The sequence below is a fragment of the Aythya ferina genome (genome assembly GCF_964211825.1).
Source record: "Aythya ferina genome assembly, chromosome: 3".
Classification (NCBI taxonomy): Eukaryota; Metazoa; Chordata; class Aves; order Anseriformes; family Anatidae; genus Aythya; species Aythya ferina.
Window position 1 is genome coordinate 2224375 of NC_140298.1, and position 22052 is coordinate 2246426.

Genomic DNA, 22052 nt, shown 5'->3' on the forward strand with positions numbered 1-22052 from the left:
AATTAGGAGACACCATGATGAATAAAATTTTAGCAGATGACACGGTACCTTTACATTCTGATCACAGAATGCTCTGAGGCAGGAATCATGCACTATTTCACAGGCTGAGCATGCCCATTGTCAACAAAGTGGTTTCTTACAGATCAGAAAGCGAAGGGATTTCCAGGCAGTCCAAGAGGACACTTTAGAAAAGGGCACTACAGGAATAGTAAGGTACAAGGGAGAGGAAGAGAGAAATAGAGTGTACATTTAGAATTGAAACAGATTGGTTAGTGGGAAACCAGGATTTTACAGATGGAAGGAGTGGCATGCAGAAAGTTGCTTGTGATTAGGTCACTTACAACAGATTTGGCAAGGAACCTTGCACATTGTTGAAATGCCACGAACAGGAGGAACAAGAGCATCTGCACAGTTAATGTCCTGTACTCCTATCCAATACAAGGGAAATGCACTGTTATTATCTTAAAAAATGTTTATTGCTCATACTAATTTCAATTATTTTTAGAAGAGTTAAAGCTTCACTTATTACAGCTTTCACTTCATAGCTTTGCTCGAAGGAACATATACTGTATTTTACAAAATCACGAGATGATAAATTTACATTTCACTGAACAATAAACATTGGAAAAGCTGGCCAGATTTCATTTTTTTTTTAAGATTGGAATTGTAATAACTGATTTTATTTTACTATCAACTCCAAATACATTTTTAAAAGGCAAAAAAATTTGATCCTGTTCAGATGCACTTCATAAATACTTTCTACTAGAGATATAGAATATCTGATAGTATTTAAGAAGAAGAAAAGATAGTACAAGCAATAATCTGAAGAAATGATGCTATACATTCAAGAGGTACGCAAATCACAGAAAACATGCTCACTCGTAATTAAACCATTCACGTTTTTTTAGACCTCATTCACATTCACATAATATATCCTTAAGTCATTTAATTAAAATTCACATCTTACCATGAACTCTTGATCCTGTACTAGAATCATCACTAATACCTTGTGGACTTACATCTTCAAAGGATGTAGTATCTATACACAGAGACATAAAAGCAGATGTAAAATAAAATAGATTATAGGCATATTTATTTCATTGTCTATAAAATATATTAAAATAATCGTCAGAGTTTTATTTATGTAACATTCTGTAGGAATAGTCCTGAAACATTTTGTAATTGCAGTTAATAAACCTGTTCAGTATCTTATCACTGTAACTCAATTATTCAGGTTGCCTTTTTTTTATTATATATTTTCATTTTGTAGAAAAAAAATAAAGTAAAATGAAGATTTACAGGAAATTGCTGTTACACATAGACACATCATGGTGCAAAAAGCTTCTACCTGTACCTTTATTATTTAGCAACTGCTTGGATCTGAAGCCTGTAGAAGAGTTGACAGCTGCAAAGTTGATAGCTGTAGTAGAGAAGGCCATAGCTCCCAATTCTTTTCTCCTTTTACCCGCAGATATATCATCAGGACCCTCCAGATGCTCAGAACTACCTGTCCATTGTCCTCCTGCTAGGACCATGGACTGCACCAGGTCATTCATGGCTGGGATGCAAATGAAAGCAAATGATCAGCATGGTCAATGTATTTGCTTTTGTTCTTATCTTGTATTGCAAAATGTTTTGACAGTTTTCTAAGCATTATAGCATATAGAATACTGCAAGGTACAAGCACAAGATCATCCATGTTATAACATGCAATCAGCTCAATGAATGAGAAGTGTTGTAAGTCAGAGACTTCTCTGAATTCAGTATGGTTCTTTAAACTGATTTTATTAGGTATAGTCATCATGCTTGTGCTGCAATGATATGCAATATATATGTTAGAAGCCTTGATATACTGTTTGCAATGATAAGATGGAATGAATAAGGATAAAACGGGCAAGGTGCTAACACAACTATGTCAACAATGACACGGGATCCTTGAACAGTGCAGGTTACTGCAGGGATATTGTATTTTACATAACAAATAAAAAGATCTGAAAAAGATGACTTCTGATGATATTCACCTTTACTTTGCAAAGACAGAGAAAATTATCCACTACTCTTGAAAAAGTAAAATAAAGTAAAACAAATCAATACAACATTTTGGCAACAACAACTGATGAATACTTGAAGAGTGACAGACCACCATACAGCCTTGCACTACTTTTTCTACACTTTCTTTAAACAAAAAAATTGCAGCAGTTTTTGAAGGCTTATGAAATGTGTAATTTAGAACTACTAACATTAACACAGTGCACTGTAAATTTATATACACAAATGTGTATATAGACAAATATGTATACAAATACATGTAATCACAATGCACTGAATATATATATGTATATGTGTGTGCTTGTGCATGTGAATGTGTGGGTACATGTGTGTGCACATATGCACATATATAAGGTATTCAGTGCCAAGGTTTAAAAAAAAGAAAAAGCTCCAGCTCCTTTTATAGTAGCAGGACTTGCACATTGCAAAATAGAAGGAAAAATAAAGCGCAGTCCAGGGAGAGGTTAGTGAAAAATTAGTAATGGAAGCCAGTGTAGCCATTTAAAAGAAGCTGAACTGTCATAAAGTCTTACACATGGAGCGACGGTAGAAGGCCTTCATTTTGTCTTTTTCCTTCGGTCTGTTCCTCAAAAAGGGCAGTCTTTTCAGTGCAACCACTTTTATGTCATAGCATGAGGAAAAACGGAAACAGGGAAATGAAAGAAAAAAAGGGAGAAGAACAGATGGAAGTTAAATGTTGAAACTAAGGACAGAAATGAATGTCTGAGTTTAAGCTATGTATGCTATGCTAAAAACTATCACTCTCATGCTTCTGTGTGACAATGAAATATGAAAACTACACCAAAATATGAAAACTACACTATGAAAACTTTAATATACTAAGAAATGCACCGAAAATAATGGTGAAGAGTGTAACACAGTTTGAAAGTCCTAACTACCATCACAAAAAACTAAACGCAAGTGCTTTGCAGATTATAAAAATTGGCTCTAATTATTTTTACTGTGAAAAATGTATTTCTTGAACGTAAAGAAAAATGTGAATCAGAAAAAGTTCAAAATGAAAGTAATCAAGTATAAACTATACTTTAAAATACGAACATTTCACTGTTTTTGAGACTAACTTTTGTAATTTTTTGCCCACTGTCTACAGCAGGAAATAATCTTCGTTTGTTGTATTTTTTCTCATCACTAATTTTGATCACTTACTGTCTTCTTGAAAAATTACATGGACCTCACACTCAAATAACTATGTTTACTTGCACACTGATTTCAGTATTTTACTGAAATATCTGTAAATCAAATCAAACCTGTAATTAGAAAAATAAAATAAAAATGTGTTGGCAGGAATGATATACACCAAATTTTTGACTGAAAGAATACCCAAGATTCAAAACAAAAAAAAATAGCAAAAGAAAATCCAAATGTGAGTGTTACTGTTATATTTTAGGAAGGATAAAGTAAAGTTAAAACAACATAATTATAGGAGTTAAAATTTTAAGTAGTAATAAAATATGGGGAGTGGGAAATCACAATTAATCTTGTCCTTAGGTTCAGCTGTTCTCCATTAGTAACTGATTACTGGCAGACACCTGCATCTGGAAGCATCAGATAAACGTGTCAGCTGACTGTGAAGTATACAGGAGCCACATGCAAAAAATTAGGATATAAAGATCCAGGAAGAAACAAAAAATGGAATTATTGAGAAAATTGTATTTATGCAAATGTGAAAGCAGTGTAGAACAATCTGTCAGCCCAGGAGCTGCTTATTTTACCTCCTTGAAGTGACTTTTCAGGACGCATGCTTTGTCATTTGCCTTTGTTTTCTACTCAGCCAACAGCTTGTTATACAGCCATTTCGATTTTACACAGGAGTACATATATACATATACATTTACGAGTGCACATGAACTACCTAGAAACAAATACCCCTCTCCATCACATTATTCTGTGTTAGCACTTAGAACAAGCAGACTACAATGCCCTGTATTCTTCAAGCAGCATCCAGTAGTCCAAGTCAAACCACAGCAATACCATGCTGGGCAGCCCAATATATTTCTATTACTTCCATGAGGATGCGATGTGTCTGCTACTGGTACTATTAAAAGACGACAGGCTTAGTAACAGCCTTAATTCCTTGGAATGCTGTTGACGATCTGAAACACCTGAAGTGGAAGCTCACAAAAGTAATCCGTTTTTCTCCACACAAAAAAAGATTCCACTTGCTTGCCTTGAGTTTTCTATGCAAAAACTCAGAATGGTATCCATCCCCTCCAAGAGGAAAGGCTCTGCAGAAAGCAGATGTCAGATCCACAGTATTCAGCTGATTCAATCACTGAATGCAGATGTGAAAAGCAAAGGTGAAACTCTGCAGTCAGGAGCATCCAGCATTCTCACTGCCTGCAGGATTTTACCAGTGCTGCAAATGTTCCCAGCCATACAGGCAGCCCCTCATTTGAGAGTACCTCTGGAAACAAAGAGCTTCAAGCGCTCTGTGAGCAGATGAAAATCTCAGGTGCTGTCTTCCTTTTTCAACAGCATAACCTGATCTTTGCACCAAGATCACCTGTCTTTCTAAGAGAACAGGTCTTTTGAAAACATCTGCATGAGAGTGTCCTGTATTAGGAAAACACTCTGTCTCCACTATCTGCAAAAGAAAAAAAAAATCTACAGATGTCACATAGCTAATTATTTGTCAGTTGTGGTAGCAGAGCAATACATTTGGACATCTGTATCTCCTCACCTCCTCTGACAGAGGGTAAGGAATAGGAAACCTGTATGTCAAAAAGATCATTAGAGGACAGAGAATAACAAAGCTTTTGAGACCACCACTGATTTGTGTCACTGGCTGCAGTCTGGGGAATGAAAATTACCTTCTCTTGCTTCCTGAAGGATATAGGAGGATTTTCCATCTCAACAGTTCCTGCTGGGACCACCTCCATTTGCAGACACAGATGATTAGTGTGGACCAGAACCTGTCCCTTCCCTTGGTGCAGACTGCCTTCAGTCAGTGTGAAAAGCTACAACACCTGAGTAGTTGCTTAGACAGGAGGAAACTTCCTTTCTTATAGTTGTTTGTTTTTTTTTGTTTTTTTTTTGTGGAGGCCACTACTTAGAGAATAGAAAGTGGCCACAGTTTCACAGTACTTAGGATTTACAATCATTCTAAAAGAAGAAGAAATAGACTGCAAAATGTGTGCCACTACTGGTTCTTTTCACACTAGTCCTAACTCCGTGAGACACAGACTGTCTCAGTAAGATAGTCAGCATTGAACTGGCACCTAATTTATCCAAATTCTATCCAAAAATATGGTTTCCGTGGTGACGTGTAATGGACGAAAGTTGGGATTCAGAATTAGACCAGCCCTTCCCGTTTGCACATAAATACATTGGGATTAAAAGGAACATCAACAAGGCCCATACAGTACAAAATTAATGAGGTCTGAACAACTTCAAACTTCTTTTGAGTGTTAGCCACTGTTAACTTCAACCTTGGCTCTAACAAGAGGAAAAGTGCTTTGAGTGTAGCAGCAGCATGCCCAGCTGCACTCTACAAGGTCCCAAGTATCAGTGCAAAGAATATTGTCACATAAAATCATCCTGACCATAAAATCGTTGATGCACCTGACCTGATCCAAAGCATACACACTTGTAAACATCCGCTATAGCTTCAGTCACTCCTGAACTCCACAAGACTTCCAATTTACGTTCCAAAAGCCACAGTTGTGTTTCTTTATTCAGAAATACCTGTTCTGAATCTTTACCAACCACCCTTAGGCTGAAAAATGTTAAGCTCCCCAAAACTGACAAGTTAGCAATGAAAGCAATAGTTTACCCTCAAACTTAAATTTTATTATTTAAAATAAATCACAAATCTGATTTAAAGTTCCCCTGAAATAGTGCTCTTAGATGCCTTAAAAGTTTACGTAGTAACCTTAAAAGAAAAAATACACCATAATAGCTTTAATCATTTTTAATACAGTAAATTCATACCTGGCTCAAAAATATTGATCTGATGTCTTGTGAAACCCAAGACATAAAGAACTTCCTATTGCATATTCAATATCAAAAAACTTCATCACTTATTTTTTGTGATGCTGGAGAAACATCTTCAGACAGAAGATCTGTTTAGGATCTGAAGGATGTTAGCACAGCCACGGCTTGGAAACCACTTTTAAAGACAAGGGGAAGGATGCATGCTGGGACAAGAGGGAGAAACAAAATATGGTGCTTGTGGTGGTATCCGACAATCTATACAAAATTCTGTTCACCTGATGCAGTAACGCTACCTACTTCATCATACCTTAGTAAACATATTTTGACATCTTTATAGCTGCAGAAATGCTAAAAAAAAAAAAAGATAGCATCTGCCCATACACTCGAGTCTGCATGAAGTCAGTATAAATTTGTCACTGATGAGAAAATCCAGGCTCATTTCCTAAAGACCTTCAGAATTAACTGTAAAAAACCTCGAGAACTCATAGGTTTTCTCAGCACCTTTTTATTTTTAAATAAATAAAAAAACATTTAGCTGAGAAGTATTAAAAGAGAATAAATGTTTTGCTGTACTCACTACTACTCTTTTTGGTTCCCAGGGTCTGGCCATCTTCAAGAGAATTTGAGCCCACTGAAGAACTATCTTGACTGTCCTGGTGGGGCAGCTGAAGAAATCCTTCACTGGATTCTGAACGGGTAGGTGTAAGGGTCACAGATTTCAAACGTTCTCGATTAGCATCCTTCTTGGATTTTATCAGCTTCTTCATCTTCAGAGCAATCCAGTTACCCCTTCTGTTATCAATAAGACAATACATTTATTGCATTTATAATACATTACTTAGGTCTTCGTACTTTTCCTAATTTGTATGCAAGAACAGACATGATTCTGCTCCTCTGAAGTTGAACAAAATCTTGTCTTTCAGCCAGAACAGAATGGGTAATCGTGCTTTAGATTTGTGTTTATTTTTATACAATATTCATCACTACCTTCTTGGTGGAGATGGCTCATAAAATTTATACTGATCCATTATCTTCTCTTCCAATTTCTCCTTCTGTCGCCTTAATTCGTTTAGCTTGTCACTGTAAACAGAAATTAATGATAATTTATGTTTGGAAAATGTATACGTAACATGTGAGTAACATGATCCTCTGGATACGTTACTCGAAAACTGTAGGTTTTCATGAGAAATTCTTCCGTAACAGCTGTTTCTTATTTGAAAAATCAAGAAAGTGAGATAAAGGAAACAAGCATTCTTCTGTTTAACACCACAATATATCATTATAAATATTTCCACTAGCTTTGTTTATTATACAACAGAAGTTTGCCTTTTTTTTTTTTTTTTTTTTAAGTAACAATGTGTACATAGGCTATACCAGCATCATTTACACAAGCATATTTTCTCTTCTCTCAAATTCACTAAAATGGTTACAGTTTTCAAACAAACCTATCATCTTCAAATGGGGAATAAATAACATTTTTATTAGGCATTTCACCAATAATGAATGCAGTGGCACTCATCTTTCAGATTTAAAAATAAAATGCTCTTAGTTTTAATTATCTGCTTTTCACACATAGTTAGTTATTTTAAGAAAAGAAACACATGCTACTTTGGAAACATTAATTTCTATATACAATGAAAATGGTTGGTTTTTTGGTTTTGGTTTTTGTTTTTTAATATTATGTAACTGCCCTAATCACAGTAATTTAACTGTTTTTAAAACTCACATGTACTGCCTTTGCTCTACATGGAAGAGATCCTTGCTTTCCATATTCTGCTCAAGTAATGTTCTATTTTGTAGCATTAATGTCTGAATTTGATCTAGTAGATGTCTGTTTTCCTCCTCCAGATTTCCTTTAAGCTGGCTAAGCAGCTGTTAAAATAAATGAAATGGTATGTACGTAAGTATATGTGAACATATTTCATATACAGATTATATTATCAAGGAAACTTAGGCCTACAATGTATTTAGAAAGTCAAATCAAACAGAAAACTTAACAAAATCATGACTCAGTGGGTAAAATCGTCTTTGATGCTTTAAATAACTTACAGTTTACCTAACACAAACTGCAATTTTTTTATGGCATATAAAACAGACAAATTCATTTGTCTTCAGACTCACGACTTTATCTATAATCTAAATGTCAAATTCTCAAGCACTTCATTTTTTATGAATCTGTAAATAAGCTTATACAAACATCGCAACAATACCAGTCCTAAAAACAGGATAATTGTCACGTACCTCACATTGGTTATTTAATTTGGTAGATGTAATATCCAGTTGTTGGTACTGTTCTCTAAGTTTAGAAAACTCAGCTTCTAATCGCGTTTGTTCTAGTTTGGAATTATTCAATAATGTTTTCAGATTCTTATGATCAGTTTGCAGAACTTCATTCTCTCTCAAGAGTTGACTGTATGTATGAGCAAGCCTGGAATTAAGAGAATGTAAAAGAATACACGCATGTAAAAGGAAAGGTATTCATGACCCCACACTGCTCCTGAAACATGAAACTTCCGGACTTTGATGCTACTTCACAAAATACACATAAGAATTTCTTGGTATCACATGCTGTAGGTAAGTTACCTGTAAATCTAAAATTCCTAGGTATGTATCAAATCTTTACCCAAGTATGGGTCTTCAGATTTTTAAAAATAATTAGGATTTCTAAATGTGGACATAAAAACTAGTTTTAAGATGCCACTTTTCAAAATATGAAGATCTCACAAAATAGCTAAGATTTCTTGCCAACACAAAATAGTAAGTAAATAGGAATGGTCCAAATCTTGGTAATTTCATAAGCTGTGTATGGACTCTTAGGTTCCCTTTGCTCCTACCCAGCTCTGGCACGTCCATTTCTAAAAACAATTTCCAGTTCCCACTAATTCTTCTCATACAACATCACAGGCAGTAGACATTTCATTGCAAACATCCCTACCAGATTAACAATTCTTAATGCCTCTTCTTCAGGTGGGTAAGTATTGTACTATGTAAATAGTAATAGTAATTTCAACCAGACTATTTAGGGCAAGCTGTACCTCAGTAGTAGGGATCAAACTGGCCTTCACCATCCACAACACTGAATTTCTACTCCTACCAGCGTTAACCAGTCATTCTGCCTCACGCAACTCACAGAGAATGGCTTGCTCCGTCTACAGCCCACATCCACACAGCACAGTGCATGGCCTGGCATTCTTAAGATGCTATGTGGAATTCAGTATAGTCAGCACGCAATAATTATGCTTTATGGTGTTCGTTTTTTGTGTTTTTTTTTTAAACTGTTCCCTCTTCAGTTTTCCTAAAGTAATTATACCATAGAACAACAGAGTGTGTTTCTGTAAGGTATGGATTGTTAATATTCTGGGGCACAGCATCAGGTTTCCAGATACATGAGAGGATGCAATGCTTATTTAGACTGCACCAGTGTTTTGCTTTACCTATCATTTTCATCACGAAGTTTCTTATATTCTACTGCTACAGTTTCGTGTTTTTCATTTTGCTGAAGCATTTTCTCCTGTTCTATCTTGAGCACTTTCTCCAACTCTTCCAATTGCACTTTCTGTTTCAGCAACTGATTGTACCTGCAAACAAGAATTGTATTTACATTTCTTTTTTTTGGAACAAGAAAACATGGAGTTTTTTTTTTTGTTGTTGTTGTTGTTTTTGAAAATGTGATCTTTCAAAGTTTTAAGATCTTAGTGTTGTGTTTCAGGAATACAGATTCTATTCATCATAGGTATACAGCATTTCTTGCTGTTTAGTGAGGATCAGTCTTCTAATTATAGTCATGCATATTAGTATTTACCTATCTTCTAAGTCCTTATGTTCCACCTCCAGATTTTTGTGTGCAGATTTAAGACTTCCATGTTTAGCAATCAGCGATTCATACTCAGAAGCTTGGCGCTCATGTAGGTGTTCCAGTTTTTCATGATCTTTGAGAAGTGAATCGTACAAGGATTTCAGATCCTCACGATCCTTGAGCACACATTCGTTTTCATTTTCTAGAGCAGACTGTTGGATCAATAGTTGAGCATTCTGATTCATAAGAGATGTACTTTGAGAATTTAGGGTGGAATTTTCAACCTGCAGCCATAAACATTTGACAAAAGTTGCACATTAATTTCATAGACTGGATCATCTTGTCTGTATCATTCTGTTGAAGGATTTCTTGAATGATCAATTCATTATCTCCGCAACCTTCTAATTACTCCATTATCTGAAAGCCTTGAATGGAAACACTTATTTCTTATATCCTTACAGACAACTCCAATTTGTACATGTTGTTAGATCTAACAGAAAGTATTCCTGTGGAAGAGTACCATTTCTCTAAGAGTTATGTCAGAACATTATTTACATCCATTAACACATTCAAGCTTTCAAAATATGACATATAAAAATCTTTAATTGCGCGCTTCTAGAAAAGATTAACATCATCTAATCCTTGGATATCTTAAGGAATTAAGGATACCTGACATGTTTGTCATCTGACCTGTAATAGTCTAGTTTCCTCCTCTTTCCTATTCAAAAAAAGGAGAAAAAAAAAAATCAACTACTAAGGCTTCTAATACCCTCAGGGTATCTGCTAAGGAGAAAAAAACAACAAAACTATCACTGCAATGCATGCTGTTACTAAGGAACAAATCCCTTTCTGTTGGAACTGCAGCACTCTTTGCTACAATGACAAAGCTGAACGTTTCACTGGAAATGAAGTAATGTCTGATGGCAAGTGTATACTGTAAAACTTCAGACTGAATTCCAAGTTCGCTTTAGTATAGAATTCCCAGTCACCCTTTAAGACATCCTTTCTCTTGTTTGTTCTTTATGGGTATCAGGAAGAATACTAGAATTACAGTTGCCTAAAAACAGCCTTGACATAGTCTATGTAGACTTTAGTCTTAGTTCACATTTCAGCTTTAGTTAACAGTCACTCTCATTTTCTTGAGCATACTTCACCTTTCATTTTGATTTAGAGTTAATAGAGAGGTGTCTTGCAAGTGGAACTCCCTTTCTTGGACTGCTGGGTGCAACATCCTCCTGTCATCCCCAGCAATTAAAATTACATTGTTTGGTGAGATTCACCACAAAAAATAGGCAGAAAATGCCTCTCCTTCTAACTCATTGTCCCAGTACTTTGACTTATCTATGGTTGTTTTATTCTCCAGCTTTATCAGACAGGAAAGGCCTCTGCTATTATGCAATCCATGAGGCAAAAAGCAAACTGCCCTAAGATATTCCTGCTATTTTGCCAAATATAATTACAAAATACTCAAAGAGTTCTGAATCCCAGATATATACCCTCATCTGTCTACAACAGTCAAGGATGCCCATGTCCACTAAATTTTTAACAACTAGATGAGGCACACTACGTGCACAAACGTTCTGTTTTGTTCACAGGCTTGCCAGACACAAAGGGGAGTACTGTGCACTAATTAGATTTCAATGTGGTAGATAGAAAGTGCATCTGTGGTACAACTGGGTTCTGCTTTCCAGCAAAAGACAGAAAGATGACTTGAGGCATTCATGAAATGCATTATTTGTTCACCCTTTTAAAGATTCCTTCACTCATGGCTGTCTGTTTTTCATCATTTTTGGCATTTTGTTTACTATTTGTGCTGAACTGTGGATTTCGTATCTCCCCTTTAAGTATTCTTACAGCTCCAAAAAGGATTTGATTCATTAACAAGAATATTTCATTTATCAGAGAAAAAAACATGCATTTGACACTGTTGAAGCATGAAGGATGATATATGAATTTTGGCCACGATGGCTGGAAGATTCTGCAGGCAAACATTTTTATAATTTCCACGGCCACTCGTTACCTTTTTTTCTACCTCTACATTATCTGAATTACATCTTTGCATATTTATTTTTATTCAATTTTCAACGTTTTTACCAACACTGTGTAATTACTAACATCTTGATTTTCCTTTTATGTATGATTTTTATCTATTTATTATTATATCTATAAAAATAGACAAAATAGATTTATTAGTCTCTTTGGAGGTGCTAACCGCTTTCCTGACCTAATTTAGAAATAAAAAAGAAATTGAAAAAAAAATCTTACAAAACTGGGTAACAGTCTTCTTTACTCCTGACTACGAAATCAAGGATTTAAATAGGATAAACACAAAGGATTAAAGCAACTTCTGGAAATTTTATTCTTTATCAGCCATCACAAAATATTAGACTGCTCGTAGTGCGGATTATTTGTATGTTACTTCCTCTTCCGTGTCTGTACCAGAATCGAAACATGATTTGTAGCATTTCTGTTAGCTTTAAAACTTTCACTTGAAAAAACATTAAATTAATTTTGTATTTAAAAATAAAATATTATAATATTACCTGAAGTTTAGCATTTTGAGTTTGTAGAGTTGTATTTTGCTCTTGTAGAGAAACAGTCTGTCTCTGAAGTGCAAGAATCTGAGCCTGCAGATTACTATTCTGTGTTTCAAGCTGCTTTAATTGTGTTTTCAGTGCTTGTTTCTCTGCCTGCAGTGTAGCATTCTTTGAACAAAAAAAAAAAAAAAAAAGAAAGAAAATTTGAGTTCATGGCTGTTTACTGAACTTCAGGTAGAACTGTTTTTCCAGAACAAATAAAGCAGCATGACAGCATGACTTATGCTACTATGATTCTTTATGCTTTACCTTCAGTAGAGAGAAAGGATTTAAAATATTCAGTTATTTCCAGAGGAGAACAAACTGTGTCACCTTATATAACAACGTAACATATAATGATACTGCTATAGATTGATTTAAAAAATGCGCAAGTAACATTAGACCTATGTAGAAAGAATAAAGAAATCTCAATTACTAATGTAAACAAAGATTATATAAGAGAGATTTGTGAGGTATCTGTGGATTCAAAAAGTCAAATCCAGGTTTATATTTTTTCCTTTTAAATACCGGTCAAGTGCTTTATGGCATCTGTCAGTGCAGAATCCAGCTGTATCATACACTGTATTTTATACAGATTATGCTTAGTCTATAAACTAGGTCATAAATTGCACACCTCCTTAAGAATATTCTCATTCGTATTACTGGAGCAGCTCACAACAATACTTAAAATCAGAATAATAGAAAAAGCACATCATCTTACATTCCTTTCAACTTCAATTAATCTATCTTTAACTTTCAGTAATTCTCTAGTAGTTTCCTGATTTTCTTTCTCCCACTTATTGACAGACTGATTCTCTTCTCCACTTCTTGGAGGAGAATTCTGAACCATCCTTTCCTCTTCTTGTCTTTGTTTGAGGGCTTCGTAGTTCTTTTTCACCTAAAATTATTTAGAACAACTTAGATTAGGTTTAAAATTTTCCATTTTCAACATCCTATTACATGACCGTGACACTTTTCAGAGAACAGAAAGTGCAATGTGTACATATCTTACTGTATTTGTAAAATTGCTTTCTGTATATGTTTGATGAGATGATGTACAAGTAACACATGGCTACTTCTAGCTTAACCATAATAAACATTTAAGACAGGTATGACTAGGAGACCAACAAAGAGGCCTCTAGTCTGTATTTTACTTTAGTGCTTTCAACTGTAACCCCGCAACTTTTATGAAGTCCTACAAATCAAGATTGTTTTTTTTGTTTGTTTGTTTGTTTTTTTAACCACTCCACTCAGGCTGTTTAAGGCAGACCAGAAAATGTGACTTACTAAATAATGACTATTGTTGGCATTCCACAATCAAATAAACTTCAGATTATTAATCTACCTGACATATTCAACGACCATTGAATCAGCTCCACCACACCTTTTCATGTGATTTCAACACCAGGCCTGTATTACTGAAGTTTTAAAAAGCAGTCATACTTTTGCCCTGCTTTATATTACTCTACCCCCCCGCCCTTTTTTTTTTTTCTCTTCCCTTTCATTTCTTAAAACTAAAAGGTCAAGCAAAGTATAGAAACAACAATAGCTGATATATGGATCATTTAATCTTACAAAAAAATGTCATTCTCCTTACTGTTTTAAGCTCTTGACGGAGTTGCTGGTTTAAATTTGTTGATTCTTCTAAACGAGCCTCCAAAGCAGCAATTTTTTCTTCTTTTATTTCAAGAGACTTCTTAAGTGTGGATTCTAATTTTGACTCCAGAAGCTTGTACCTACTGATCAATGACATCCCAGAAAGAAAGAAAAATAGTATTTTGGAAAATTATTTCAGGTATTTAAATTTTAAAGAGTTCTGAAACAGCAGCCCTAAAGCTACATTCAAAAACACACGAATGTTGACTATTCAAAAGCATTAAGACACCTTGGTATTAATACCAAGTTCTTTTTCTAAAGAATCACAGAATCACAGAATCACAGAATCACAGAATTTTCTAGGTTGGAAGAGACCTCAAGGTCATCGAGTCCAACCTCCAACCTAACGCTAACAGCCCTCCACTAAACCATATCCCTAAGCTCTACATCTAAGCGTCTTTTGAAGACTTCCAGGGATGGTGACTCCACCACTTCCCTGGGCAGCCTGTTCCAATGCCTCACAACCCTTTCTGTAAAGAAGTTCTTCCTAACATCTAGCCTAAAACTCCCCTGGCTCAACTTAAGCCCATTCCCCCTCGTCCTGTCACCAGGCACGTGGGAGAACAGGCCAACCCCCACCTCTCTACAGCCTCCTTTAAGGTATCTGTAAAGAGCAATAAGGTCACCCCTGAGCCTCCTCTTCTCCAGGCTGAACAAGCCCAGCTCCCTCAGCCGCTCCTCGTAGGACTTGTTCTCCAGGCCCCTCACCAGCTTCGTCGCCCTTCTCTGCACCCGCTCAAGCACCTCGATGTCCTTCTTGTAGCGAGGGGCCCAAAACTGAACACAGTACTCGAGGTGCGGCCTCACCAGAGCTGAGTACAGGGGGACGATCACCTCCCTAGCCCTGCTGGTCACGCTGTTCCTAATACAAGCCAGGATGCCGTTGGCCTTCTTGGCCACCTGAGCACACTGCTGGCTCATATTCAGCCGACTGTCCACCATCACTCCCAGGTCCTTCTCTGCCTGGCAGCTTTCCAACCATTCCTCTCCCAGCCTGTAGCTCTGCTTGGGGTTATTGCGCCCCAGGTGCAGGACCCGGCACTTGGCCTTGTTAAACTTCATGCAGTTGACCTCAGCCCATCGGTGCAGCCTATCCAGATCCTCCTGCAGAGCTTTCCTACCCTCAAGCAGATCGACACACGCACCTAACTTGGTGTCATCTGCGAACTTACTGAGGGTGCACTCGATGCCCTCGTCCAGATCATCGATGAAGATATTAAAGAGGACCGGCCCCAGCACCGAGCCCTGGGGGACGCCACTAGTGACTGGCCTCCAACTGGACTTGGCTCCATTCACCACGACTCTTTGGGCCCGGCTATCCAGCCAGTTTCTAACCCAACGAAGCGTGCGCCAGTCCAAGCCAAGAGCAGCCAGTTTTTTGAGGAGAATGCTGTGGGAGACGGTGTCAAAAGCCTTGCTGAAGTCAAGGTAGACCACATCCACAGCCTTTCCCTCATCCACCCAGCGCGTCACTCTGTCATAGAAGGAGATCAGGTTCGTCAGGCATGACCTGCCTTTCATAAAGCCATGCTGACTGGGCCTGATCGCCTGCTTCCCCTTCAAGTGCTGCATGATGACTCTCAGGAGGATCTGCTCCATGAGCTTTCCTGGCACTGAGGTCAAACTGACAGGCCTGTAGTTTCCTGGGTCTGCCCTCCGGCCCAGAAGGCAGCAGTCCAAAACATTTTTTAATCCTTCATTCTTTGAAAACATTAGGTATATAAAAAGCAACATTCAACTACAGCACTAGACTACTGGCTTTATCTGGATCATAAGCATGTGCGTGATGACAGCACTCTTCCTTCTGGCTCCACTCCAGTGAATCCTGCAGGGACCTGAACTAAATTCGAATGTGAAGTATTCAGAGAGCAAGATTTTCATCAGTTTCAATTTCCTGCCTGCTTAAATAGAGGAGGCAATAGGGAAGGAGAAGAACACAGCTCTTTGCAGGTGCATACTCATTTGATGCATGAATGTGCGAATTGCTCACTCGGCCCAGCTGCTGGGATTTTAAGACTGTTACCACTCCTGATGTGTATGATTCCAGTTTTTACCGTATTTACAATATTGTAGGGTACATAGAAAACCTAAACCACATATTTAGGAGAGAAGTGATAAGGATTTAGAATATATTATTTCAAAGCAGTATCTCCTGAAACTGTCTGTACAATATTCTAATGCATTATTAGTCCTTTAAAAAAAAATTACTTCAGAATTCTACACTCATTCATCACTTTTCAACAGTTCCATCACTGTACACGTGTTAAAAATTTGGAAAACATCCCACTTTTGCCTGCGGTAGGATAAAATACAACAAGCCATAAATATTCCCCTTCCTAATCTCAGTTGCCAAAGAATCTATCAGCTAAGTGAATAGATTGCAAGAGACTCCTGAACTGACAATAGCATTAAATCTAGGCAGGAACTGGAGCAGAAGACCAACGGTAAATAGAAAGATGTCCAAAAACATTATGTAGTAGTATGAGAATTCTAGATTTTAGGGTATGAAAAATAATTTTCAGGGATTTAAGAAATACAGGCATTCTACAATCAGTAGAACAGACACAATTTTATCTTAGTGACCTGAAGCATATATTCAGCTGCAAATGAGAAGTTTCGTTACTGCAAAGTTATACACTTATACAGAAAAGGAAAGAGACTAATAGCAGAGAGCCATTCTCCGCCTTCCTTTTAAACACCTGATTATAAAAAATGGTTACACTTCTAATCCCATTAAGACTTGGGCATTTCAAATTCAGGGTCAGAATCTGCAAATCTGTTTGTCTAAAGACAACAGCCATTTGAAAGATAAGACTAAATGAAGAACACCTTGAAAGTAACTCACCAAAAGTGGTTGGCTTAAGCCCCAGCAAAGAGGAGATTTTTCTCAATTTTATTTCTCTCCGAGAAAGAGAAATGGTGCTTTTTAAATTTGTCACCAAAATGAGAGAGAGAGACCAAAAATACACCAAGAAGTGATTTTGGTCATAACGAACTTAGCTTTCTACAGACCTGATCAAATAATTGCTAATGTCTCACCTTTTGGATACATGAAAAGTTGAGAACACTGGAAAGGCAAGATAGTCGCAGAGCACAAATTCACACCAATCAACCCTTCAACTTTTCAAACAAGGGTTTCCCACTCACAATCCTCCAGCTCTACATGCAGTTGTTACGGGTCAGTCTACATTTTGATTGTAGAAGGGTCTCAAAACAGTAGCTTACCCCAAATTCCTTCACATCTAGAACTATTTGTCATAAGCCTGAGCTGAGAAGCGGGCTTTAGATAATGTTCTGGGTAAGTAAGGTTCAAGACATAAATCTTACTGTACACCTTCCCACCAATCAGCCTGACCAAGGCCAGCAGAAAACAACCCAGGAACAAGTAATATTCATTATATACACAGAAAAAAAAAAATGCACTAACTCCTTGGAGAGAAAAAAACACCAAAGGGAGTATGGCAATTGAAAACTGTTTACTTGTGTAATTCCCACTCTTGACTAACATGGAATCACACACAGAAATGGAAGAGGTCACAACAGTGACCTCTTCTATGTTAGAAGTTCACTTCCAGTTTATATTTTAATTAAACCTGAATAAAACTCCCAATTCCATGGAGGTAAGATAACTCCAAATTTTCTTCTGAATTACAATTTATAGGTCCAATAATATCATGCTGTAAAATGTGGTGGAAACACTAGCTTTACATGACCCAAAGTCATAATTAATATAGCTGCCCAAAGCAACTAACCAATGAGAAGTGAACCCAGAACATCTGAATCTTCGGAAGTATAAGCACTTGCAAGAGACTAATGGCATTGCCTGAAATGTAGACGCAGATTCATAAATCTTTTCACAGAGTATAATTTCTAAAAGCACCTTTACAGAATAATACGTTTTCCCCACAAGAAGTCATACTAGTCAAAGCTCTGAGGGCTTTTTTTGAACTTCTCATCTGTGAGCTGAGAAAGGTAGATTAAAGACCCCAGCAAAAAACAAGAGGTGTCAACAGATTCTCCATACAGGACTTTGGCACCACCTCACTAACACAGCTCTGGCAACATGAAAGGAAAACTGAAGGGAAAAAAAATTAATTTGGTTTTCTTTTGATATAGAAGGCCCCAAATCAATCTACATGTTCACAACAATCAGTGGTAATAACAGATCATGACGCCAGTTTTTTTTTTCCCCCTTCTCCTTTCTAAAAAGGGCACAACTGAATAGCATCATGAAAGAAAGATTGGCTAGACGCCCATACTAATCTGCTTTCCTCCAGTCACAATTTTTCCCTAAATCCCTGCAGGATAAGACAGAACACAACATACAGTAAAGCAAACAGATGTCAGGATAGCAGCTGCTTTATACCGGCAGGTGTGGCAGAGTGATAGAGCCAGTATGAAGTTTTGGAGACACTCAAGAATTGGATACATCCCAGCATGTATAAGAGGGAATACAAGTGATTTCTTTTTTGGTAGAAAAAAATAGAAGAAAATAGCGTCAAGGAAAGCGTGAGAGTTCAAGCTAACCATTATGTGACAGAAGTGTAAATAACATTTCTATCAGTCAAAAAGAAATAAGCCTCACTACGGGCCTGTTTTCTTTTACTGCTACTGTTCCATTGCTAACTACAATATAAGCTTTAATAATATATTAACTGTATCTACTGACATACATCAAGAAATTTCTTAGTAGTAAGAAGTGGTAATTCATTTCCAGAGACAGAACATGAAAGCACATCAGCTACCTTATTAATTTAAAAGAATTTCAAATTCCCTTTTGGGCTTATTACGGTGCATTAAAACCAAAGCATATACACAGTAAGTCTGTAAAGCTGTTTTATTTTTATGAATATAAAAGACCCTCAATTCTATACTATTCCTTGAGTAGATAGGCCTTGACATTCTCACCTGTCATCACTACTCTGTTCATCATGCAAGAGACGCTCTTTGTTTAAGCCTATTTTTTCAAGTTCATGGGCAAGCTTTTCTAGATCATTGTTCATTTGTTGGGTCTTCAATTTTTCACTCACCAAGTCCTTGCACAGAAAAAAAAAAGCAGTGTTATTATACAGATATAATAATGCAGTCTTAATTTTCTTCGCCTATGTACAAGTCTTCTATTACTATGTAAAATTTAACTGTCATTAACTCTCCTTTCCTTCCAAGTGTTAGCTTTTAGCTAGCATCAGGCATTAAGTGTGATTTCAGCATAGCTCTTTACTCCTTTCCTCTCTGAAGAATTGCCCTGATTGGGTCTTGAGCATTAAGATCAAGGGGCAACACTGCAGCCAAAACAAATACTAAGATGAAGAATATGAAAAACATTAATTTAACAAAGGCTTCATGACTGCCTGTATGCATCCTTACAGATTTAAATGTAATGTGACTGCATTTATTATTATGTATTTATTATTATGTAACTCCATCCCTACTGTAACCACTGAAGACACGAACAGCATACACAGAAGAACGCATAATACCTTTCCCTCCCCCCCCAAAATACAGATTACATTAAGAATGGTAACTACTTTCTATTTACCTCTCGTAAAGTGACAAGGGTTTTCTTATCAATAGTAGCTCTTTTCACAAGTTCTTTATTTTCCTTTTCTAGTTCTTTCAGGCGAATGCATGACTCCTTATATACAACTATTTCTTTAAATAGAGATTTATTTTCCTTTTCCAGATTGCTTATTTTTACATTGTTTTCTTCTAAAGTACTATCTTTAATTTCTGCTTGTTGTCGAAGTCTTTTATTTTCTTTTTCTAACTGTTTCTTATCTTTTTCCAGTTGAGAAGTCTCTTGTTCTAACAACTTATTCTCCTTTTCCAATTGCTCTAGGCGCTTACTAGAGATTTTCAACTCTTCTAAGTTTTTCTGCAGAGTCTGATTTTCAGACTCCAAATCTTGTAATTCACTTTCTAGTTGCTGAATTTTCTTATTGCTGTTTTCAAGGGCTTTCTGTAACCTTTGGTTTTCTGTGTCTAGACCTTGGTAGCTGACTTCTAAGCGTTCACTTTTCTTAAACGAGGCTTTCATTAATTCAAGGCTTTTTTTAAGTTGTTCCTTTTCACTCTCCAGTTCCTTATTTTCTAATTGTAGTTGTGCCACTTTAATGCTTGTACACTTCAAAGATTCAATTGTTCTTCTTAATTCTAAGTTTTCTTCGTCAAGTTGTGAGTTTTCCTTTTCCAAGGATTCTAATTGAAAAGAGAGATTTTTTAGGCTATCCAAAGTCTTTTTCAGCTTTCTGTTTTCCGTCTCCAGGTCTGAGTTTTCTTGTTCTAAGGCCTCTATCTTCTCACAAGTAATTTTTAAGTTAGTAATTTTTTTCTGTAATAATTCATTTTCCTTCTCCAGATGATGCAGCTCATTCTCAAGTTCTTCTGCTCTTTCCCCTTTCTCTTTATAATGTTCCAGTTCTTTTCTCACTTGTTTTTTCTCAAATTCAATCTTATTTAACTTACTACTGGTTTCTTTAATAGACTCATGAAGAATTTTATTTTCTTTTTCGATTTCCTTCATTCTCGCTTCAGCACTGATTTGTGAGCGTTGTCTTAGAGAAGCTACAGTTTGATTCAAATGTTCATTTTCTTGTTCTAATAGCTTAATCTAATTTTGGGGAAAAATGTAAACTCTGGTAAGCAACATGCCAACAAATAACCAATTCCATATATAAACTGAAAGCTACTAAGATTACTACGAAGATTACAACATATTTCCCTTTTACTGTAGGTTTTTTAATAGGATTTTCTCTTCTTACACAACTGATATTTATTTGCAGCCTTACAAACACTGCATACGAACCCAAGTGAGAGTTTGACAGTAAAATCCTAAGTCAATGTGACTCCTCAAACACTTTCCTCTTGGACAGAAGACGACACAGAAATAAAACTAACAAAATATAAAACAAAATGAGGCTGTATCTATTTGTTAGCTTTATTTCCTTTTCATTTGTGTTTATTCAGATCTAGTTTATTTTCCTTAAACTCTGTAATTTCCAGAGTGCTCTCCTAGAAACATATAAACAAAAAACAAAACTGTCAAGTTCTAAACCAAACTTCAGATGAAAGGAGGTGAGAGAACTCCAAAAGTATTATTTTTATTTCACTTGAATAAACAGCGCTGATCTGTGGGATATGAAGGCATCCTGATCATAGTAAATCACATTTTGGGAACAAACACAAAGCTACGCTCATTTTTCAGTTAAGAAGGGACATACTGCTTCAAAACAGCCTCCAAAGAAAGTTAATCATTGATAGGACTCAATTATTTTCTTAGGAAACATATTTCCAGACCTGCTTTAAGGACAAATGTAGCTTTTGTATCTTGATTTTTTATCAGGAAAAAATTTCCTGGTTTTTTATCAGGAAAACACAGATCACGTATCATAAGGGGCATTTCAACTGCTTTGGAGAAAAATGAAAGTGCTAGCTGCAATGAAAAACAGCAACCGAGAAAATCATACACTGTTCTTTCATATTTAAGTCTGAATATAGCTATTAATAACAGGATTTGCAATTTGGGTCCTGGAAATGGTCATCTGTTCTAAAATTATAAAAAAAGGTGTCTAAGCCCACTTTTTTTTTTTTTAACGGTTCTTTACATAAATTACTATCTTAGTGAACACACAATTACTTTCTATGAATTCAGCTTCCATAATTCAAACTTAAAAAAAAAAAATCATAATCAGTGCCTCCACGTTTTTTGACAAAAATCGAATGTACTTCAGAGCCCCTCCCAAGAAGTTTCAGCATAGGATTTGTAAAAGACACAAAAGATGCTGCTAACCCAGCACAGCTCCTAAGTACATAATTAAAATAGAATTATCCCCACTGAAGTGTCAGTCCTGCATCAACACATTGAAAACACCATGTGTATCCTTAATAGTTGAACTGGGATTTACAACTTATTACAGTATTCTATAAAGTTTTAGTCCCTTTTTCCCTGGAATACACTTCAAATATGATGTCTGAATGTTACGATTACTGTAATAATGAACATCTAAACAAGACAAGCTAGT

General features: G+C 36.3%; 1 protein-coding gene across 15 annotated transcripts in view; it reads right to left on the reverse strand.

Annotated features, from left to right (window-relative positions):
- CCDC88A (coiled-coil domain containing 88A) overlaps positions 1-22052 on the reverse strand; it is an 85165-nt gene that overhangs the window by 16205 nt on the left and 46908 nt on the right. For 7 of the 15 annotated variants that reach the window (XM_084514076.1, XM_084514075.1, XM_084514081.1 and 4 more), the window contains 15 exons: positions 19571-20641; positions 18940-19067; positions 13973-14114; positions 13097-13273; positions 12343-12504; positions 9806-10083; positions 9438-9581; positions 8245-8431; positions 7730-7875; positions 6991-7083; positions 6581-6795; positions 2583-2666; positions 1355-1558; positions 968-1039; positions 342-428 (listed from right to left, as the gene is read on the reverse strand). In XM_084514076.1, coding sequence (XP_084370202.1) covers positions 342-428; positions 968-1039; positions 1355-1558; positions 2583-2666; positions 6581-6795; positions 6991-7083; positions 7730-7875; positions 8245-8431; positions 9438-9581; positions 9806-10083; positions 12343-12504; positions 13097-13273; positions 13973-14114; positions 18940-19067; positions 19571-20641 — 3190 coding nt within the window. Of the gene's footprint in view, positions 1-16; positions 198-341; positions 429-967; positions 1040-1354; positions 1559-2582; positions 2667-6580; positions 6796-6990; positions 7084-7729; positions 7876-8244; positions 8432-9437; positions 9582-9805; positions 10084-12342; positions 12505-13096; positions 13274-13972; positions 14115-18939; positions 19068-19570; positions 20642-22052 lie in introns of those variants that run through there. The other 8 variants (XM_084514085.1, XM_084514084.1, XM_084514078.1 and 5 more) reach the window with 7 other exon arrangements.